The sequence below is a fragment of the Crocuta crocuta genome, unplaced genomic scaffold, assembly GCF_008692635.1.
Source record: "Crocuta crocuta isolate KB4526 unplaced genomic scaffold, BGI_CrCroc_1.0 scaffold175, whole genome shotgun sequence".
Lineage (NCBI taxonomy): Eukaryota > Metazoa > Chordata > Mammalia > Carnivora > Hyaenidae > Crocuta > Crocuta crocuta.
In genome coordinates this window covers 2,415,177-2,435,701 of record NW_027530988.1, presented here as the reverse complement: position 1 = coordinate 2,435,701, position 20,525 = coordinate 2,415,177, and the positions used below count along the sequence as shown (strand labels likewise).

Below are 20,525 nucleotides of genomic sequence, written 5' to 3'. Positions count from 1 at the left end.
AAAAGGTTCCTGGCTTTTTAAATGATTCCTGGCTTTGCTAAGGTTAATAGTGGACTTAAATGCAAACAGAAATGGATTGTATAATAAGATAGGATGTGTCTGTCTCACTGTTTATTTCCAACTTAGTCACTTGGGATTTTACAGTTAAACTATCCTGCTGCTTTAAATTTAGAAATTCCATTTCTAGGGCACCTGAGTGGCTCACTCTGTTAAGCATCCAGCTTTGCTCAGGTCAGGATCTCAAGGTTCCTGGAGCCTGCTTCAGATACTGTGTCTCCCTCTCTCTGCCCTCCCCCGCTCTCTCTCTCAAAAATAAATAAACATTAAAAAAATTCCATTTCTACTCTAAGATTCCTCATTACAATACTCTGAAGATGTTAACTATTACTACTAAATGTTTTAATCTTATAGAACCAAGTGGGTAAGAAAGCGGGCTCTAGAGCTGGACTGCTGATATTCTAATCCCAGCTTCTCAATTATTATGTATGTGACCCAGGGCAAGAGTCCTATTTCCTCTCTCCCTCAGTTTTCTCATCTGTAAAGTAGGCATAATAGTACTCCCTACTCTTGAAGGCTGTTTATGAGTTAGTATTTGTAAAACTCTTACAACTGCACTTAGTACATTTGTGCCTGGGGGGTTCAGTTAACCATCTGTTATCGGGATTCGATGAATACTTGGGATTCTCTCTCTGCCCCTCCCCTGCTTGTACTGTCTCTCTCAAAATAATTAAATAAACTTTAAAAAATCAGTAGGGAATTTAGACCAAAAAAATACTACACAAAATACTTCACATCTGTTTTTCACTAATGTAAAACAAAATGAAGGAGAAAAACCAGCTCTGTGCCCCTGTTGGAAGCTCCCACTGAAACGAGAACCCCACAGTCTCAGGTCCAAAAGAGGTGCATGTCTATTCATTCAATAATTTGAGAGCCTACTACGTGCTGAAACTGATCAGGAATCAGACACAGCCTCTGCCCTCAAAGGACCTGCAGTGGGGTTAGAGATCAGAACTCTAATCTACTTTTTCACAGACGAGAAAACTCAGGTCCAGAGAAGTTATGCCTTGCTCAAGGTCACACAGCAAAATATTACCAGAGGAGAGACCGGAGTGTCTTCCCACGTCTCCGTTCAGAACTCTTTTCCAGTGGACCATTCCACCTTTTTGAGGGTCACATCTCAGCTACTATTTGAGATAACTACCTAGTTTTCATGACCTTTCCTTCTGTGTACCATTGTCACCCCGCTCCCAAACCTGGAGCCTAAGGTTTAGAAAAGAACAAGGTGAGCCCTGAAGAGAAAGGGTTTAGAAAACGGTAAACCCTGAAAAGAAAGTCACACAGTGGGCATTTTGAACCATACTCTGCAAGAAAAGGAAAGGTTACTCTGTCCTCCCAGCATTAACTCTTCCGGTGCCGGAGAGGTTGAGGCCGTTTAAAAAAAAAAACAAAAAACAAAAACACCTGAGTGGTCTCACTCAGGACCGAAAGGGTAGATCTCCGCCCCCTGGTACAGCAGAGAAGACAGATGGGGAGCCACCTGTCAGAGGACTGTGGGCGGGGGCCGGGGCCGAGAGGGCCGCGGGACCAGAGGGTGAGCGCCGCTGAGCGCACGCTCAGAGCAGACAGTTCGCAGGAGGCAAGAGATGATGGTCTAAAACCCTGGAAGCTGGCTTCCAGAGCAGGGGGAAAGGTAGTCACGGAGGGGAGGCAGAGCTACAGGGGGTGGAGGATCCTGGAGGTGACAGCAAGGAGAGTACGCAACGGCAAGAGGAAGCTCCAGCTAGGACGCCGGGCGGTCGGGCGAGAGGACGGCTGGGCAGCGCCGAGGCGCTGCGGGCGGGCCCCGCCAGGGCGGGGGGTGCCATGTCTCGAGAGCGGCCCCCCCGCACCGACATCCCGCGCAACCTGAGCTTCATAGCCGCGCTGACGGAGCGTGCCTACTACCGCAGCCAGCGGCCCAGCCTCGAGGAGGAGCCGGAGGTGGAGCCAGGGGAGGGCGGGACGCGCCTCGGGGCCCGATCCCGCGCTCACGCTCCGAATCGGGGTCGCCGGGCCCTCTCTGCGCCAGCCGGAGGCGGCGGGATCCGGGTACCCCGCAGTCGCAGCCCCGACACCCGCAAGAGAGTGCGTTTCGCCGACGCGCTTGGGCTGGAGCTGGCCGCGGTGCGCCGCTTCCGCCCCGGAGAGTTGCCCCGGGTGCCCCGCCACGTGCAAGTTCAGCTGCAGAGGGACGCCCTCCGCCACTTCGCGCCGTGCCAGCCTCGCGCCCGCGGCCTCCAGGTAGGCAGGCGGCATCGGCACGCCCCTTCCCCGGGACCTCCCCAACCCAGCCTCGGCAGCCGGCCGATTTATCAAAGAACACCCAACTCCATCCCCAACCCTAAGCTTGCTCTCGCTCATCCCTTTAGGTGCCACTCTCCCAGCTGGGCTCCCTCCGACTGCCGGACGCCGGGGTCCGCTTCGGATTGGTCCAGTGCCTCGCCCTGACCCCGCCCTCTGTCTCTCCTCTCCTCCCCACCCCCTCAGGAGGCTCGCGCCGCCCTGGAGCCCGCTAGCGAGCCGGGCTTTGCCGCCCGCTTGCAGGCGCAGCGCATCTGCCTGGAACGCGCCGAGGCGGGCCCGCTGGGCGTGGCCGGGAGCGCGCGCGTGCTGGACCTTGCCTACGAGAAGCGCGTGAGTGTGCGCTGGAGCGCCGACGGCTGGCGGAGCCAACGCGAGGACCCCGCCTCCTACGCCGGCCCGGCCCCGCCCCCGCCTCGCGCGGATCGTTTCGCCTTCCGCCTTCCCGCGCCACCCATTGGGGGCGCCCTGCTTTTCGCCTTACGCTACCGTGTGACCGGCCACGAGTTCTGGGACAACAACGGCGGCCGTGACTATGCTCTACGGGGACCCGAGCACCCTGGGAGTGCCGGAGCCCCGGAGCCCCAGGGCTGGATCCACTTTATCTGAGACGCCTGCGGCCTACGGCGCCAAAAGCAAAGGCACCCAGGGGCTGGGGGAGCCCGAAGATTAGGCTGGGAAGAATGAAAGAAACCGAAATTGGCTGGGAGCTGTCCAAGAGACTCAAGTGGGGGAGGGCGAGGAGGACGGGAGAATTCAAAGGGGTGTGGGAGTGGGCGGAATCTACGAAGGTCGGGAGGGGGTGGAAAACATTAGTTGGATATGAGTGATAGTAACCCAAGGCATAGAAGAAAGAAAACCAGAAAGGGCGCTGGAGGGATTAGGAAGAAAAAAGAGCCAAGATTAGGGTTGATGATGATGACCTATTCCGTGAGCTGACACTGGGAGAATGTAAGTGGGTTCGTCAGGCCTAGGAAATTGAAGGTTAAGGTATCTCTTTGGGATTAAGGAGGTATTATGTTTGAAATAGGAGCCCACCCTACTTAAGTCATTTGGAGTGCTGGCTCATTCCCTCTCTTACCTGCCTTTGCCACCTCAGATCCCTAGCTCTGCCCATCCTAAGCTTTAACTCAGCCATAATTGCCTTGCTAAAGTCCCAGGATAAGTCCCCTGTTAGTCCCGAAGATCCCAGGCTTCATTCTTCCCTGACTGGCTAGGGAGCAACGGCAGACCCCCTCCGCCTCCAAGGCAGTCCTGGGATTAAAATGAAGGCAAAGCCAACTCCAGGCCCGTCCTTATAGCCAAATAATGTCGTGCCTGAGGAGTTGGTACACTCAGGGGCTTCCAGAAAAATGCCGGCCTTACCTTTCTGGGGTGCCTTTTAATGATCTCTAAGCACTTTATGGACTGTATTTGTCAAGGAACAGTGAGTCACAAGAATCACTGTAATTCTGCCTCAGAAGGAAAGAGTCACTGACTAGCTGTATTACTTGGGGGCAATGTTACTTCACCTCTCTGGGCCTCAGTATCCTCTTTGGGAAATTAGATTTTGATTAAGTGATCTCATACAGCTTATTCTTGCTCTGACATTTTATGATCTATTGAGTGGCAGAGTGTGGACTAGAAGCCACATTCTCCAACCTACAGTTGGAGTACTACAGGTCAGAACACAAAGCATCCCAGCATTTGATTGGGGATGGGTTTTCCAGTTGTTGACACAGATACTCCAGAGCCCAAGAAGCATCCTATAACCAGCTTGCAACCTTATGGTATTCCTGGGCCTTTTTCCAACTGCAGCTCATCCTCTGCCCCTTTGCCTTTTTTTGCTCTTGCCCCCACAAACTGCCAGTCTAGGTGCTCTGAGAGAGCTTTGAGTAGGTGCATCTCTGTTGGGGAAAATGATGTTTGGGAGCCCCAGAGATGAAAGGAAACAGTGTTGAGGCTCTCTTGAGGATAAAGAATTATGGATATAAGAAATGGAGAACATTTCAAATAAAAAACAAAGCTACTTGATAATTAAATGGTACCAGAAGATGGCAATTCATTCCATACCCTGAGCAAGCGAAATGGGAAAGCAGGACTCTCCTACCCATTCACAGTCATGCCTTAGGTCTCCCCTGCTAGTTAACCTCTGCTGGGAGTTTTTACTTTCCTGTTACCCTATTCCTAAGCTCTTTGCTTTTTTTCTTTCTTTGTCCCTCTCTCTCATCACTTTCATTCTTTTAGCATATAGGGTATTTACCTTCATTTTCTCTTTTCCGTTTGCCTCCCTCTTCATCCTTGTTGATCTCTGCTATTCCTTCTCCCTCCAGAAGGGGTGGAGAACCCACTTCCTTTTCTCCAAGACCATGGTTGATCCACCTTCCTCCCTCAGGCTCCTTCTTGACAGTCTTCTAGAAGGGAGAATAGGGAATAGAAGCAGTTCCTGATGTACATGAACAACTGCTCCCAGGCAACCAGCTCCCTGTACACTTTTTCTCAGAAATTTCTGAATCCCCCTCCTCCTTATTACTAAGTCAGAGAATGCATGCACACGAGCCCACACATGTATTCAGAGCAGAGTATGGGGTTTTGTTATCCTGCCCCTCCTGTCCAAAGCCTTAGTCCTTTGAAGGCCAAAAGAGAAGAACCCCAAGTCACTTCTCTCAGAAATGCTGGCTTTACCATCATCCTCATCTAATGAAGAAAACAAAGAATTTCATGCATTTTGTGGAACACCTTTAGGTCAAAGTACCAGCAGAGTGAAGAAAGAAACTGCTGGAAGCCACAAAGCAATGTGCTTTTTAGTCATCAACAAAGAGCCCAAGGAAGGTTGATGGAGAGGGAGACTGGGTCGAGGCTCAGTGTATAATAATCTCTTGCCTAATGTGTATGCATTTTTGTTATGTTGTATTAACAATCACAATAGCTCACATTTACTTATCTGCTAAAATCTGGTGTTTTGCATGCAATACAATCCTCAGAACAACCCTATCAGTTGAGTAATATCCCTATTTTAGAGCTTAGGCAACAGCTCAGAAAAGCTCAGTAATTTGTTCAAGATCACATAGCTAGGAAATGGCATAGCTGGGATTGTGAACTCAGGATATCTCCAGAGCTTCTGTGCATAACCCTGTGATTATAGTTCTTCCTTTAAAGACCAAACTGACAACTTGGCCATATATGATCTCTTATTAGGAAAAGACCACAGTTTCTAACTGCTCTGCCTTCCCATCCTCCCAGTCTCCTGAACTGGCTTAGAGAAGGCAAAGCACTGAGGGTCCCAAGCTCCATCCAGGAGCTTGCTGCTGTCTCCTGTAACAGTCCCAGCTCTGCAGAATCAGCAAGGGACCATCCTGCCTGCCTGCTAGAGAAATCGGGAGCCCACCTGAACCCCAGCTTTTCCATACATTGGGATTCTCTCCTGGCCCTAACCGACTCTCTACACGTGTTGGCGTGTCATGCCCCTTTCCACTTCCCCGAGTAGTTTTGAATTGACCAGTCCCTAAAGTTTCCACTAGAAGGTATCCCTGACTAGGACAATTGCTGAATGGTCTCTCTGCAAGCGTTGATACCACTGAGTAGATAAATGTAAACTGGTTGGAGATGGAACGAAGAACAATCCATTTTTCCCTGAGGTTTCTCAGTAAGAAGTACCATGGTTCACCCACTGCCCATTTTCAGCTTTATAGAACCAACAGACGAATCTTCTAGTTTTCCTATATAGAACTGCCCCAGGGCCTGGGGGTAAACTGACAGTCTAATCTGATATGGGAAACACTAGGAGTTTGGTGGAACCTTTAGAAAGGTATTATGTGTTAGGCATTGGGATGGGGACTTTCCCCTAAAGGCTAATGACTATATGAACAGGAGCAAATTGGGGTATAACACGTCAGCCATAGACTGGGAAGTGTTTTAAGAAAAAACATTACCCTGGTCAGGGGCTTAGATCCTTGAAGCAACACAACTGGACCACTTTGCCTGTTTCTCCTGTCCAGACCTCAGATGTCTTCCTACACTTAGCTGTCTGATAGCCTTCCTCTTCTTTTGGTTCTCTTTATGAATGTAGCTCATCATTTATTGTCACAATAAGCCCTAACTCCTAAACTTTCCAATCTAATTCCCACAGTCTCTTGCTTCTAACACTTGTGTTTCTCTGGAGCTCCTCTGGATCCTTGCAATCCAAAGGTCATAGAAATCAGAGACCAGGAAAAACTTGTCTTTAGAGACCCCTTGGGTCGATGCTCCACTACAGATGAGGACACAGGTCCAGATATGAGAAGTGACTTCCACAGGGTCAGAGAATTTGTTAGTGCCGCTCAAGATGGGGCTTACCCTCAGCCCTCCTGAACACATCCCATTCCCAGGCTATAAAACAGGCCTCTACATAGTCAAACCTGCGATTTTTCACGGCAAGGGATAATATCTGAAATGTTTCATTTTCTCCTGCTAGCTTCCATTCCCTTCCCTGTCCAGGCATGAAAAGAAACAAAAGGCACTTTTGTAGTTTTCTTTGTTTTCCCAGCCTTGGCACTTCTTTGGGTGATATTGCTAAGGGACAGTGAAGTTGCTAGGAAGATGGTATAATCCACCCATTGACTAACCTGGAAAGGAAATTAAAGTTTGCTTTGTGAATCCCCCCAAATAACTGTTCCCTTCAGGCCCTCCCAGAGTGTCCTCATACCCTTCACAGTGCAGCCATGTTCACTGGGCCCCAAATGCATTAGTTTTGTGCCTCACTTCAGCTTCCTCATGCAACTGCCCTCCCTTCTGGATAAAAGACCTCATATTGGAAATAAAGTCGAAATGTGAAAGTATATCATACGATACTGAGAAACTGTTTGTTTGCGGCGGAGGGTGGCAAGAGACCCAGAGGCAAGATTCCTCTCTCCCAACCCCCATCTTTGGTCACCTCATTTTTCTATCTGCTGGTGTCCTATTGCTATGCAAAAGATGGATGGGCAGAAGATATGGAGGAGTTGGACAGCCCTGGTAGAAGGCACCCCAATACAATCCCACCACAATTTTGGGTCGTGGTGGGAAAGTTACCACGGTCCAGCTCTAGTTCCTTGGCACCTATTACCAATTCCTGGTGCAGTTAAAGGGTACTGCTTGGGTAGAAGCCCTGAGTGTCTCCTTGGGTGGGGTGGGGTGGCTATTCTTCCTTAAGGAGGCAATCTAAGTTACATTCTTTTTTTTTTTAATTTTTTTTAATGTTTTATTTATTTCTAGGAGAGAGAGAGAGAGACAGCGTGAGCAGGGAGGGTCAGAGAGAGAGGGAGTCACAGACTGAAACAGGCTCCAGGCTCTGAGCTGGCAGTCAGCACAGAGCCCGACGCGGGGCTCGAACCCACGAACCGCGAGATCATGACCTAAGCGAAAGTTGGACGCTTAACCGACTAAGCCACCCAGGCGCCCCACAATCTAAGTTACATTCTGCTTAAGCACTGGAGGGAAGAGCAAAGCCCTTTTGTCTGTCAAGGGCAACCCCAAAGCAAAGGATAAGAAATATGAGGGAGAGGAAAGGCAAGAACCTCTATCTAATCCAGAATGGAGCAACAGATATTAAAGTGAGGCATCCTTGAAAAAAATTAAGTTCTAACATAAGATTGATTCCCACATCACCTGAACGATGAGAAAATTCAGTTACCCACAAAGTAATGAGACAACGTTTCTAATAGGGAGGCCCTAGCCTGAGAACACTCAGATGCCTCTGCATTACATCATAATGGCCAAGTTGTGATTTCACTGCAGAGCACCCACAGTTATGTTGTGAAACCAGATAGGCTAAAGGGTAGAATCAGCATGAGGAGCAGACACCCAAGGAGAGGTAAGTGGGGGCTTTGCAGGGGTTTTTCTCCATGGCTTATTGCTTAAGATCCCTCTGTGGCCTTAATGTCTTTCCAGACTTCTCACGTCTTAGTTTAGTGGTAGGTCTTTCTGAAACCCTTCTTTCACAAACTCCTTCACTGCAGCTTTTGATATCCCAAATCCTCAATACTTGCGGTTCTGATTGGTTAGCCCTCAGCTTTTGTATTTCTTAGGAGACAGGGCACAAAATGGTGGAGCATGGTTCCTCTAAATGAAGCAGAAGCTCACCATATTCATTTGGGTAGTCCCAGAGGTAGATCCAAGTTTTTGGGTGCTTGAAACACAACTTTCAGAGCCTTTTGAAGATAAAAATAAATGCATTAGGCCCCAAAATGAAAATACTTTGGAATGAAAAAATATAAACTATAACTTTTAAAGAGCTGACAAACACAACATAAAATCAAGAAAAATAACAAAAAATTTTAAGTGTCTACTTAACATATATTTTTATAATTTTGTTTTTGGCTGCATGCTCTCTAATATTTTTTCATATGATGATTATATATAATGTTTTCTACAAGATTATAGAAAGATAATCCAGTCTTCTACATGATCAGTTAGAATTTTTTTTAAATCTTTATTTATTTTTAAGAATGAGACAGAGACTGAGTATGAACAGGGGAGAAGCAGACACAGAATCCAAAACAGGCTCCAGACTCTGAGCTGTCAGCACAGAGCCTGATGCGGGGCTCAAAGCCACGAACTGTGAGCTCATGACCTGAGCTGAAGTCGGATGCTTAAGCAACTGAGCCACCTAGGCGCCCCCTACATGATCACTTTTTAAAACTTCTTAGTGATTTAGAAAATGTTCACCCTCACACTTTATAAGTGGCAATGTCACAGTTTCTAGGATTTTTGTCAAACTCAAAAAAAACCCCATCAAATTTCTTTGACATTTGTGTAAAATTTCAGAGCATTTCAAGTTTGTAATAACTAATGTCATATCCACTGAATTGTTAACAATAGGATTATATCTGGAAGCTGTATGTATTAGTCTGCTACAGTTGCCATGCAAAACACAACAGACTGGGTTGCGTAAACCACAGAAATTCTACAGTGTGGAGGATAGAAGTCTGAGATCAAGGTATTGGAAGAGTTGATTCTGAGGGTCCTCTCCTTGGCTTATAGACATTTTCTCCCTATGTCTTCTCATGGTCTTTCTTATATTCATATCTGTGTCCAAATATCCTATTGTAAAGACGCCAGTCATTTTGGGTTAGGACTCACCCTGAACACCTCATTTTAACTTAATTACCTCTTTATAGACCTTATTTCCAAATACACTTACATTCTAAGGTACTGAGAGTTAGGGCTTTACCATACAAATGAGGGGGGAGGGCAACACAGTTCAGCCTCTAACACTATACTTACTATTAAACTACTTACTTAAAAACTACTAACCCCGAACTAAATGTATTGCCAAATCAACTTCCTTAGCCAATCCCAAAATATCCATGGCCTTCCCACTGCCACCTAACAAAAAAGTGTGATGGAGGGGAAGTCAGAAAGAGACATCACTCTTAGCCAATTGCTGTTTAAATAAATACTTTTTTCAAAATTTACAAAAAGCTATGACCATGTTATCACATTGCTGGGGCTCCTCCAGTTCTTCGGAAGAGGTCTGTGCAAGGGATGGCCCTAAAAGTTCAATTTCTTTAGCTATAGGGTTAATGTGTCTCTGGTCAGTCCTACTAATATCTGAGCCATGCAGTCAAAGATGGAGGATTAACATCTCTACATTGAGGATAACGTGATATGATGAGTCTCCATTCTTCAGCACTAGTCCCAGGAAGAGCTGGGAGGGTTGGTGTCTTACTAAAGGTAAGGCCCTCCTTTCTCTGATATTGTCAACCTGGATCTCTTCCTCTCTTCCAATCCTCACTCCATCTTCTAAAGCTTTAGGGCAAAATCCACATAAAAGAGGGAGGCTTCAGCCTGTACTCCAGAAGTAGGGCAGAGGAGTTTCTTCCTTTCCTTGGATTTTTCTCTCTCTCCTAAACCTGTCTTCAATTCTACAGCCTACTTCTGTTTTAGCAGTGAGTATCTTTCTGAGAATAGAAAGGTGGTACAGTTCTCCACCTTTCATATTTCCAAGCCCATGATCAGTGATGCCCAGAGTGCCTAACTGAACTCTCCAGAGGAAGGCACTAAGTCCGCATGGACATTGCCTGCCTGGCTTTCCAGCCAGATAAGTATGTCAACCAGACAACCCAGTCTTGTTATTGTTTTTAGATTATAAGAGAACAACCTCTCCACTGAAAACTGAGGGCTGCGGCTGCTACAATGTTTCACTTTTCCTTTCATCACATATAAACTATTGGGTCATTGTAATAGTCATGATTTAGGACAAAGCTTGTATATACCAGCAGCCCTGGCTTACACCCTGCGGGATCACAAGTTTCTAACTCTAAAGCTGAGTATATATATATCTTTGCTTTTTTTTTTTTTTTTTTTCCTCCTGTGTTGTTTTTGCTGGATGCCAGTTTGAAGGATGTAGGGCTGGCTCTTAGAAGTTTAAAGTTTTACTAAATGTAATGGGGCTGGGTGTGGGCAGGGGTAAATACAGGGATAACAACATAAAATAGGGCTCAATGCTGAAGAGGAAATCAATTTGTGATGTCTGACAACCTTGAAAGAGCTCTAGACCTTAAATTGGAGCGATAATGAGTAGTGGCATTTTGGGGGAGTATATGGGGAGAGGTGATGTCTATCTGTGGAATACAAGGCAAAGTCTGAAAACTGTTTTATAAATTACTGTGGCTATATAAGCTATTAAGTGACCTAAATAGGCAAGAAGAGACTTTTTCAAAGACCAGCGTGAGAACAAAAGAATCACTTCATAAAGTACTGTTCCCAAGTTTTAGTCGAAGACGGAGGGAGAATCCTAAATATACAAACTTTTGGCCCAGAACTTCGGGGTGTGTGGACTACCACTTTAGTGAAAAGTCTATTTTATTGCCATCCCTTTCTAGTCAGAGTAAACCAAGGTCCCCAGATAAGAGGTGGAGTTCCAGGTGTCCTCTTCACTGAGACAGAAAGGGGACCTGAGTGTCTGGTAGGTCCCAAATAGGTGCCCCTTCTGACACTTCGTCTTTGGGAACACCTGTGCGGTGTTCCGAAGGGGTCGGACAGCTAGGATCCTCGTCTTTCAGGTGACAAGACATTTGATCTATCTGGAGAACAAGCTCCCGGTTGCTCTAGGCGCTTCGTTTACAGTGACGCTGCTGACGGCGGCTGGGCCCTCGGCTGGGCAGGCGCGGCTCAGCTCGTGTGTAAGGCTGGCAAGGGGGTGCTGAAAAAAAAAAATCTTCCTTCAGGAGGAACAAATAGGGAGTAGTTGTAAGGCAATTCAACAAGCTGCTGTTAATTCCTCGGGGAATTCCGGGACGACCAAGATTCCGTGTACTCCGAAGGTCCAGCGCGGAAAGGTCGAAGGCAGGGGGGAGGTACCATTCACAGCACCCTGGCCCCGGGGGACATCTTCCCTCTCCTACGCAGCCAATAGCCACCCCGGCTGAAGCCGACGCAGCCAATAGCCGACTTTAGCCGAGACTCACGCAGCCAATGGTCGGCCCAGTGCGTTCCGCCGGTGTCCCCCCTACCTGCGTCCACCAATCCAGACTCGGGCCACCTTGGCCCCGCCTCTGGAGCCCGCCCCACCCATCCGCCCCGCCCCCAACTCGCTCGAGCAGGGTTGGGCTAGACGGGCGCGCTCTCAGGGACGGGGGGGGCAGTCCCGGTCCTGGCCCTCCGCGCGGGTGGGCTTGGAGCAGGCCGCACCGGGCGGGAACCCCACTCCCACCCCGGAGGCCCTGCCCTTTCTCCCCTTTTCCCCCCGGCCCATGGTGCGAGGCTGGGAGCCGCCGCCCGGGCCGGACCGCGGTGAGTGATCCCCAGCCCCTTCGACTTCCCCTCCCAGCCCCTGTACGATCTCCGACCTCCGGAGCCCCATCCCCGCGCTGAGGGGAGGAGAATTCTAGGCTCGAAGTCGCCTGGTTCTCTCTTTCTCCTCTGGACTTTTCGGTTCCCTGTTGTAACTGGGGGAGGGTGAGTGGGTGTGTAGGGAGGAGGGGAAGGCTGGGTTGGGACGGTCTCGGCGAGGGGAGGATTGAGATTCGCCTGCTCCCTGGGGCTCATCGCCCCAAGTGCAGCAACTTTTTGTTCTCTGACCCAGTTTGGAGCCTTGTAGACTGCCTGCGAAATGGAGGATAGGAGAAACGTTTCCTTCCCAGGCCTCTCCACCTCCCCCCTACGACTACCTCCTGGCGACCTCAGCACACGTACAGAAATCTGGCCTTACTTCTGGGGAGCGCTGGTCTTTGGGAATGAAAGGTTTGGGAGAAACTGCCCCTTCTGACCCCGTACCCAGCCATACTCAGAAAACAAACCAGGAAAGAGAACCCAAATTCTCAGAGGTTCCTGGTTTTTGCGTCCTAATATGAGACTTCTAAACTGAAAGAAGACTCAAGCTGAGACCTGTTTGGTAATGTGGGCCCAGATCAGATCTTTTATCATACAAACCTTCTCACCATACATTTGAAGCCCATTTATATTATATGATTAGGACAGGTAGATGGCAATGATTGAAAGAAACAGCGCCAGTTAAACTTGGGAATTTTTAAAATGATGCGTACATATGGTAAGCATTGTCATTAAAAGTATGTTCATTTCACCAATCTTTTGGGGTAACGTCCAGGCGTTTTCTTTGTGTAAGTCTGCCGACTGGAGTTCCCAACTGCCTTTCTAGTATAAACTACACACGCAAATCTCAAATCTGGCTGCACCCTGAGAACTTTTAAAAGTACTGATGCCTGGGCCCCAGTCCAGACTAATTAAGTCAGAATGAGGAGGAGAGTTCCCGGTTTAAATTTCCCAGGTAATTCTAATGTGCCACTGCCTCTCATCATCTATGATTTTCAGGTTTGGTTTCTTTAAAATGGAGTGAGAATTTAAACACTTTTGAAGCAATCTGAATGTAGACTGCTGTTGAGATTTTTAAGTCCCATGCCCCTCCAATCTTTTACAGTTGCCTACTCTTCCCAAATCAACAATTGTACACTCCTTTGTATTATGTCTTTCCAAAGCATTTGACTTTTTTTCATAGAAACAATTTTTAGTGCACTAATTTTTCATAGGTTTATGTGATCTATAATTACATTATTCTATAAATAAATAAAAAATAAAAATAAATAAATAAATAAATATAGGCATAAACAGGTTTGGAATCATACACAACTTGGCCCAAGCACACAGGGCAGCTGAAAGAAGCAGATGATTTGGGCACACTAGAGAGTAGCCTACCAGGCTCCAGTATGTAGCACACTGTGAGTATTGGTCATATAACCCAATGGGTCAGTTAAGCCAGGCTCCTGGCCCAGTTGAACACCCCTCTCTTCCACTCTACTAGTGGAATACTAGTAGTATTGGTTGGAATACTTCCAACTAGTATTACCAATACCCAGTTCCTTCTAGACCTGGGTATTCTCTTGAGTCTTCCATCCACTCTCCATTCATTCCCATTAAGATGTATGTTCCTCTTTAAGCAGTTACCACCACTGCCTTTTTATTAAGTTGGGAGGACATAAGGCAGAGGTTCTTAACCTGGGCTTCTGGGCAGCCAGTGAGCCCTCTGAGATCACTACCTGCCCCCCAAATATGGATGTTTATTTGGGGGGCCGGTAGTCATAACTTTCTGAGGGTCCATACCTTTATCTGATTTCTCAAAGAAGTTCATGACCCAAAAAGTTGAGAAGCACATAAGTTGAATACCACTAAAAATTCTTTAAGGCCCTTAAAACTATCATCAAAACACATGTCAGGTAGTACTTCAGGTCTGTGAATAAAGATTTAGGCAATTTAAGCAGGATCATATCTAGTCTCTCATTTGAACTGTCTCCTGCTTTAACCATAAGCCTAGGCTCAAGCCTACAGTTGTGAACACCTCTTTTTCCTAGGATTGTATGGACACCTACATGAAGCTTAAGACAGCCCATTCTTTTCTGCCATCTGTCCACGGGTATGGAATGCCCAAAGGGAAAGAAGGGTGTTATCCTCTCTATTTTCCTGATTATATTTTTTATTAGCTACTTAAAGTAGCAATAGGGCAAATCCAGCACATTTAATAAGGATCAAATTTAGTAATTATCCAGAATTGATAATCCCACCATTACTACTATCTCTGCCCACAGGAGTCCTTCATTCTCCAGTTTTGATTTCCCCCTTTTTTCTACCCTCTCCAAATAGAGGCACAAGAACACAAGATCTCGTAGTGTCTTCATGGTGGTTTTTATTATTGTGGGGCCTACCCTCTTTGTTACACCTCTCATGAGCCACTCTCTGACTGTAGTTTCTTCCTATGTCAAAGCAGGTTCTTCCAGGGAGGTACCAGGAAGCTATAAAGCTCTGCCCTGATTTAAGCCACCATTCTGTATCAGGAAGTCTTCCACAATTTGTATTTTGTGTAATTGGAAAACTAGATGGATATAGTACACCAAATATGGTATCTGTATTACTACATTTTATATTGAAACACCAAACTGATGTCATGAGAATCTGGAGGATAGCAAAGCAAATGAATGAAAGCAGAATGCTTCCTTGTAAGGCTTATAGCTGTGCCTGCCTTACTTCCTGTCTGGCAGTCTTCATCCTTACACTGGACTGCTTTCTTATGCTGCATTTTTCTCATATCTAAAGTGTTATTGTGCCCTTAAAAAACACAAATAAGGTTAGTAGACATCAAGCATTGCAGTCATTAAGTACTGTCCAGCTTAGATTTGGTGGTGTTCCTGGTGGGCCACATTGTCTAAATCGTAGTTTAACACCTAACTGTGCAAGCTTTTGCTCGTAGGCCACTTAGGTATGTCTGGGATGAACCTAGAGGGCAAAGGTAGAGCTACTCCTAAATTGGCAATTCATCTGTAAATCAAAAGGGATTTCTCTCCAAATTACGGATTCAATCTAAGGCTCTTATTTTCATACTTTTTAAAAAAAAAAAACAAAAAACCAGCAAAATCCATTCTGGAATTCTATCCAACTCCCAAAATATGAAAAGCATAATATCATGTATACACTAGTTCCTTCCACTGCTTATTAGAATTAAGACCTTGCAAAAACAATTTGAAAACAAGGATTTTAAAGAATTCAGTCTTTGCTTCACTTCCCTCTTATGTCTAGAAAAGGAGCATTACCTTACATTAGAATCACTCGGTGAGGCTGAAGTCATGAGGAAAGCTATTTGTGGAGCCTTTACTTTCTTCTAGTCATCATGTCAACTGTATTTTTTTAATTTAGTCGTAAACTTGCGAGGAAGGTGCTGTTCTGACTTCCTTTTTTTCTGATGGGAAACTAAGGCTTAGTGAGGTTAAATAAGTTGCCCAAGGATAGCACCACTGGGAAGTGGTGAAGCTGCAATTAATCTCAAATCTGCCTCACCTCAGGCCTTCACCCCAACAGCTGCTTTAGGCCTCGCATACGCAGGATACCTAGTGCATAGTATGTGCTTGGTAAAAATATATAACTTTACATTCATTTAGCAGTGAGTGCATTTTTTTCCACATGAAGAAACTAAAGCTCATTTAAGTTTAGCAACTTGCTCCAAATCACATAGCTGATAAGTGGCAGAACTGGGATTCAAACTGCAGGTTGGCCTTACTCAAGAATCACTTCTACCCGCTGTGCCATGCTTGTCTCTGTTTACCCTCTTAAGGTTCTTTTCAAGTTGTATAGCCTTTAGGATCTGCATGGCCTTTGGTTCATTAGATCTGCTTTTTAAAAGGAAATGGTGACACCTCAAAATGCTACAAAATTTTTCTAATCATCATATAAAATCCCTTGATACCACACTGCACTATAACTTCCTGGACTTGAGATTCTTCTCAGTTCATCAGGTAGCATTTACATAGGAATCCTGTCCCATCCTTAACATTTCAGAGGTAAATATTTATAAACTCAGGTGGGATTCCTTTAAGCAAAAAGGGTGACCGATGTATTAAAGAGTTTCTAATGCCCAGAAAGGGAGCTGAGTTAAAGTTTGGTCAATAGAACTTTCTGGGAAATAGCCTGAGCAGGTATTTCAGGACTGACGTAGAGTCAGGGGCTCTCCAGCACCCCGCACCCACAGACCTGGGAGCAGTGATGCTGCTGGGGAGCTTGCAGGACCTGGCTGCAATTCATAATGAATCTGCCCACCTGGCGCTGGGAAGAAAGCTGGGCTGCAGAGATAAGAGCTGCAGGCCCTCTGCCCTGTGTGGAGGGGCTGCTGCAGTCTGAGCTCTTCCCAGCTCCCTGGAGAGAGACTGAGCTGTTGGAAGAGACAAAGGCTGGGGGTGGGGAGGGGCTAACCTTTGTTCTGTGGAGGACTTGGGGGTTGAAACAGTTCCCTCTCTCTACCCCCACAGGACCCAAAAACCCAGGGGGAGTAAGCCCCATTTATCCCAGATATCCGGCCTATCAATTATCCTACAGAGAGAAAATAAAGCTTAGCAGGTTTGGGTTTAGGGCTTGAAGGTACCATCATTCCCCTCCCTGCAGGACTCCACCACCAAGAAGAGAAAAGGGATGGGGGCTGGGCAGGACAGTGCTGTCTGTCCTGCCTTCTAGATATTCCTCTCTTGTACTCCCCATCTGTCTCCACATTCTAGAGGTAATCATAAATTGTCAGGAGCTAAAACATTTGCATCAGTTCTGAGATTACTGTACTTCATGTTTTTGTGGTTGAGTTTCCATTTTGTGACTCCTGTTCCATGATCTTAGAGGGTAAAATGAGTTTGCATAAGAAAAATAAAGGCACTGTAAGAGTGAGTGTTCCTTCTTAACCTCTAAAGACAGATTTCACTAGTCACGTGACTTGGGGTAATTTAACTTCTATGGGCTTTGCTTTTTTCCATACTTACGACAGGAATTATAACAGACTCATAGGTTATGGAAATTAAGTGAGAAAAATTTTAAAGCCCTTTAAAAGCAATCCAAAGCAGTACACAATAGGCAGTTGATTTTATTGGAGTCCAGCATTTTGTTTGGCAGAAATTGAGCAATGGGCTGAAAGGAGCCCCAGTGATTGAGCTGTTTCTCTTCTTATTACAGCTATCTCTGAAGGGCACAAATCAGAAAGCACCATGCCTCCTAATAAAGAGGCCAGCAGTCTTAATAGCTCCCCTGCGGGGCTCATCTGCCTCCCTCCAATCTCCGAGGAGCTACAGCTTGTGTGGACCCAGGCAGCCCAGACCAGTGAGCTGGATGGCAATGAACACTTGCTACAAACCTTCAGCTACTTTCCCTATCCCAGTCTAGCTGACATTGCTCTTCTCTGCTTACGCTATGGGCTGCAGATGGAAAAAGTCAAGACTTGGTTCATGGCCCAGCGCCTCCGCTGTGGCATTAGCTGGTCATCTGAAGAAATAGAAGAGACTCGAGCTCGAGTGGTCTACCACCGGGACCAGCTCCATTTCAAATCCCTTCTCTCTTTTACTCATCATGCAGGGCGGCCCCCCGAGGAGGTGCCTTCTCCAGTGCCACCTCCAGAACAAGTGGGTCTTGGAATAGTGCCCCTGACTCTTAGCGAGCCTACCCAGATGAAAGGATTGAAGGTAGAACCTGAAGAGTCCTCAGAGCCGCTGAGTCACCAGAAAGCAAAGGAGCCCCTGATGGCACCTGGTAGTGGGGCATTCTCCCACCAATCAGATTTTTGGCAGGATCTTCAAAGCAGTGGCCTCTCTAAGGAGCAGGCAGGCAAGGGTCCCAGTCAGTCACATGGCCTAGGTTCTGCTTCCTGGAACCACTCCACAGCTGTCCACCAGCCACGTGCTCGGGATAAGCCCCCACCAATCTCATTACTTGCCAGTAGTTGTAAGCAGGAGTCAGCATCTATTGTGACTCCTCCTTCTTCTTCTACCTCTTCTTCCACTTTCCAGGTACTGGCAAATGGAGCTACTGCCACCTCTAAACCCCTCCAGTCACTGGGCTGTATCTCACAGCCACTGTCACCCAATGAACAGGCATTGCCCCCACATCTGGAGCCAGCCTGGCCCCAGGGGCTAAGACATAACTCAGTACCAGGTAGGGGTGGCCCTGCAGAGTACCTTTCCCCAGATATGCAACGCCAGCGAAAGACCAAGCGCAAAACCAAAGAGCAGCTGGCTATCCTCAAATCTTTTTTTTTACAGTGCCAGTGGGCACGGCGTGAGGATTACCATAAATTAGAACAGATCACTGGCTTACCTCGGCCTGAGATTATTCAGTGGTTTGGTGACACACGCTATGCCTTGAAGCATGGGCAACTAAAATGGTTTCGGGACAACGCAGTACCTGGTGCCCCTAGTTTCCAGGACCCAGCAATTCCCACACCCCCACCTTCGACCCGCTCCTTGAATGAATGGGCTGACACACCACCTCTGCCAAACCCCCCACCCCCACCGGATATACGACCCTTGGAGAGATACTGGGCAGCCCACCAACAGCTACGGGAAAGTGATATCCCTCAACTCAGTCAGGCATCAAGGCTTAGCACCCAGCAGGTACTGGATTGGTTTGACTCTCGTTTACCTGAGCCAGCGGAGGTGGTGGTTTGTCTAGATGAAGAAGAGGAAGAGGAGGAAGAGGAACTGCCAGAAGATGATGAGGATGAAGAAGAGGAGGAGGAGGAAGATGATGACGATGATGATGATGTGATCATACAGGACTAAGGGGTGGAGGAGGGGAGGGGAGGTCTGTTACTAAAAGATGAACCAACTTAGTAACTGTTTAAACAAAGAAACCACATTTTTTAAATTACCTTGTGGCAAAGAACTAAAAAGCTTTGTGTTCTTGAGGTTGGGAGACGGGGGATGTTGTGAGGGTGGACCAGGGAGGGTTACCATAGGACCCAAAGAGAGGTGAGGATTGGACGGGCAGACGTCAGGTCTCAGTGAAGAGAGTGCTAAGGACCTGGTCCAAACCATGGGCTGGGAAACGGTTCTTGCTCTCTTCATGTCTGCTGTTCTTTTCCCTTACTGTACTAAGGAGAGGCCAGACATTGGCCCCACGTCTTTACGACTGGAAAGATGGAGTCAAGAATTTTGATTCAGTTGATGATTCCAGTGCATCCCCCAGTCCCACCATTTTCCCTGGAATGTAAGGCTGCCTCACACCCCTTTCTTCTCTGAGCACAAGTCCGTGCATAATACAGCTGAGAGTCTCAGTGTGTCCCAGTCTCACTACAAGTATTTCCTTCATGCACACCAACTTGATGCTGGGTTTTCCCTGCTTCGTTACTGAGTTGCACAGGTAGCAGAATGTTTTCATTTCTGATACTGGGACCATTTTGCCTTGTACTTTTTAATCTTTTTCCAAAATCCCTCATTCTGTTTGCTATTTGTCTCAGGGTAAATCTTCCCCATGGAGCTTGTGAAAAAGTTTAATAATTGGGTGGAGAATAATTTAGACTGGATATTTATTGGATGTGGGAACTGGGGGGAAATGTCCTTTTAAAAAGAATTAGGTTACAGACGGTTAGAGGAGAGGGATGATTTCTACTGTTCAGAAGGTGGGTGCAGGTAGGTTCCAGGTTTGGTTTTACAAACCTGAAACTCCCTTCTGGCTAGCTTGACAAAGACTAATTTTTCATCTATTTGGTGTTGGTTCAATATGTATCTATAATAGAGACTTTTTCCTCTCCTTATAGGATCTGTCTTGGGGACAGAGGGACCCTGGTCTTAACTGAATTGATTACTGATGTGTTTTAGAATGGTTTTCATCAGTTGGAGTCATATATAAAGATATCAATGGGTTAACCATCTAGAAATAAGAGTGGAAGCCCCAAATTGCTAGAATAATAATAAAAGGCCAAAAATAAAATTGTTTCTCTCTCCTCCACTTTGCCACTTCTATGGTTTTAGAGATTAATGGAGCCAAATCTATTAACATTCTGATTTAGTATTTTTTTTTAAGCAGCAGGATATATTGAGGTAAATTAAAAGAATAAAACTTTAAAAGGGAGTACATTGGTATCTATCACTAGGCAGATTTGTTTCCTTTACTGCTACAGGACAGGCTCTTCCCAGAAAAGTCTAGAAATACCTTTAAAAATAAACTCCAGAGTTCCAGAAAGGGTAGGGAATACTAGTTCAGCCTCACGGTTATTCCCAGGACTTAATTTATTTCTGGCAGATGTTTGCTATCTGTATATATATTTTTAATATTTTTGCTTATGGCCTGCCTGCCACTGGCCAACCCATTTAAATCCTCATTTCTACTCTTTAATACCCAAAGAAGAACATGTGTTGCATCTCACTGGTGGTGTTCTTTGCCCATTCCACCATTCTAGAGCTTATAATATAATACCAATAGAGTTGCAATAACAA

General features: G+C 46.4%; 2 protein-coding genes across 3 annotated transcripts; both read left to right on the top strand.

Moving 5' to 3' along the window:
* Nucleotides 1-1,863: 1,863 nt before the first annotated feature.
* Nucleotides 1,864-7,136, top strand: PPP1R3E (protein phosphatase 1 regulatory subunit 3E). The gene is made up of 2 exons (XM_077770412.1): nt 1,864-2,280; nt 2,527-7,136. The coding sequence occupies exons 1-2, from the start codon at nt 1,864-1,866 to the stop codon at nt 2,947-2,949; spliced, it is 840 nt and encodes a 279-aa protein (XP_077626538.1). The 3' UTR covers nt 2,950-7,136.
* A 958-nt stretch (nt 7,137-8,094) lies between these two features.
* On the top strand, nt 8,095-18,958 carry HOMEZ (homeobox and leucine zipper encoding). Of its 2 annotated transcripts, none has more exons than XM_077770409.1 (2): nt 8,095-8,149; nt 17,272-18,958. In XM_077770409.1, exons 1-2 carry the CDS (start codon nt 8,125-8,127, stop codon nt 18,867-18,869), a joined length of 1,623 nt encoding a protein of 540 aa, XP_077626535.1. In that variant the 5' UTR covers nt 8,095-8,124; the 3' UTR covers nt 18,870-18,958. The 2 variants fall into 2 exon arrangements, with proteins under 2 accessions (XP_077626535.1, XP_077626534.1); XM_077770408.1 differs by lacking the exon at nt 8,095-8,149 and adding an exon at nt 11,882-12,072.
* The last annotated feature ends 1,567 nt before the right edge of the window (nt 18,959-20,525 follow it).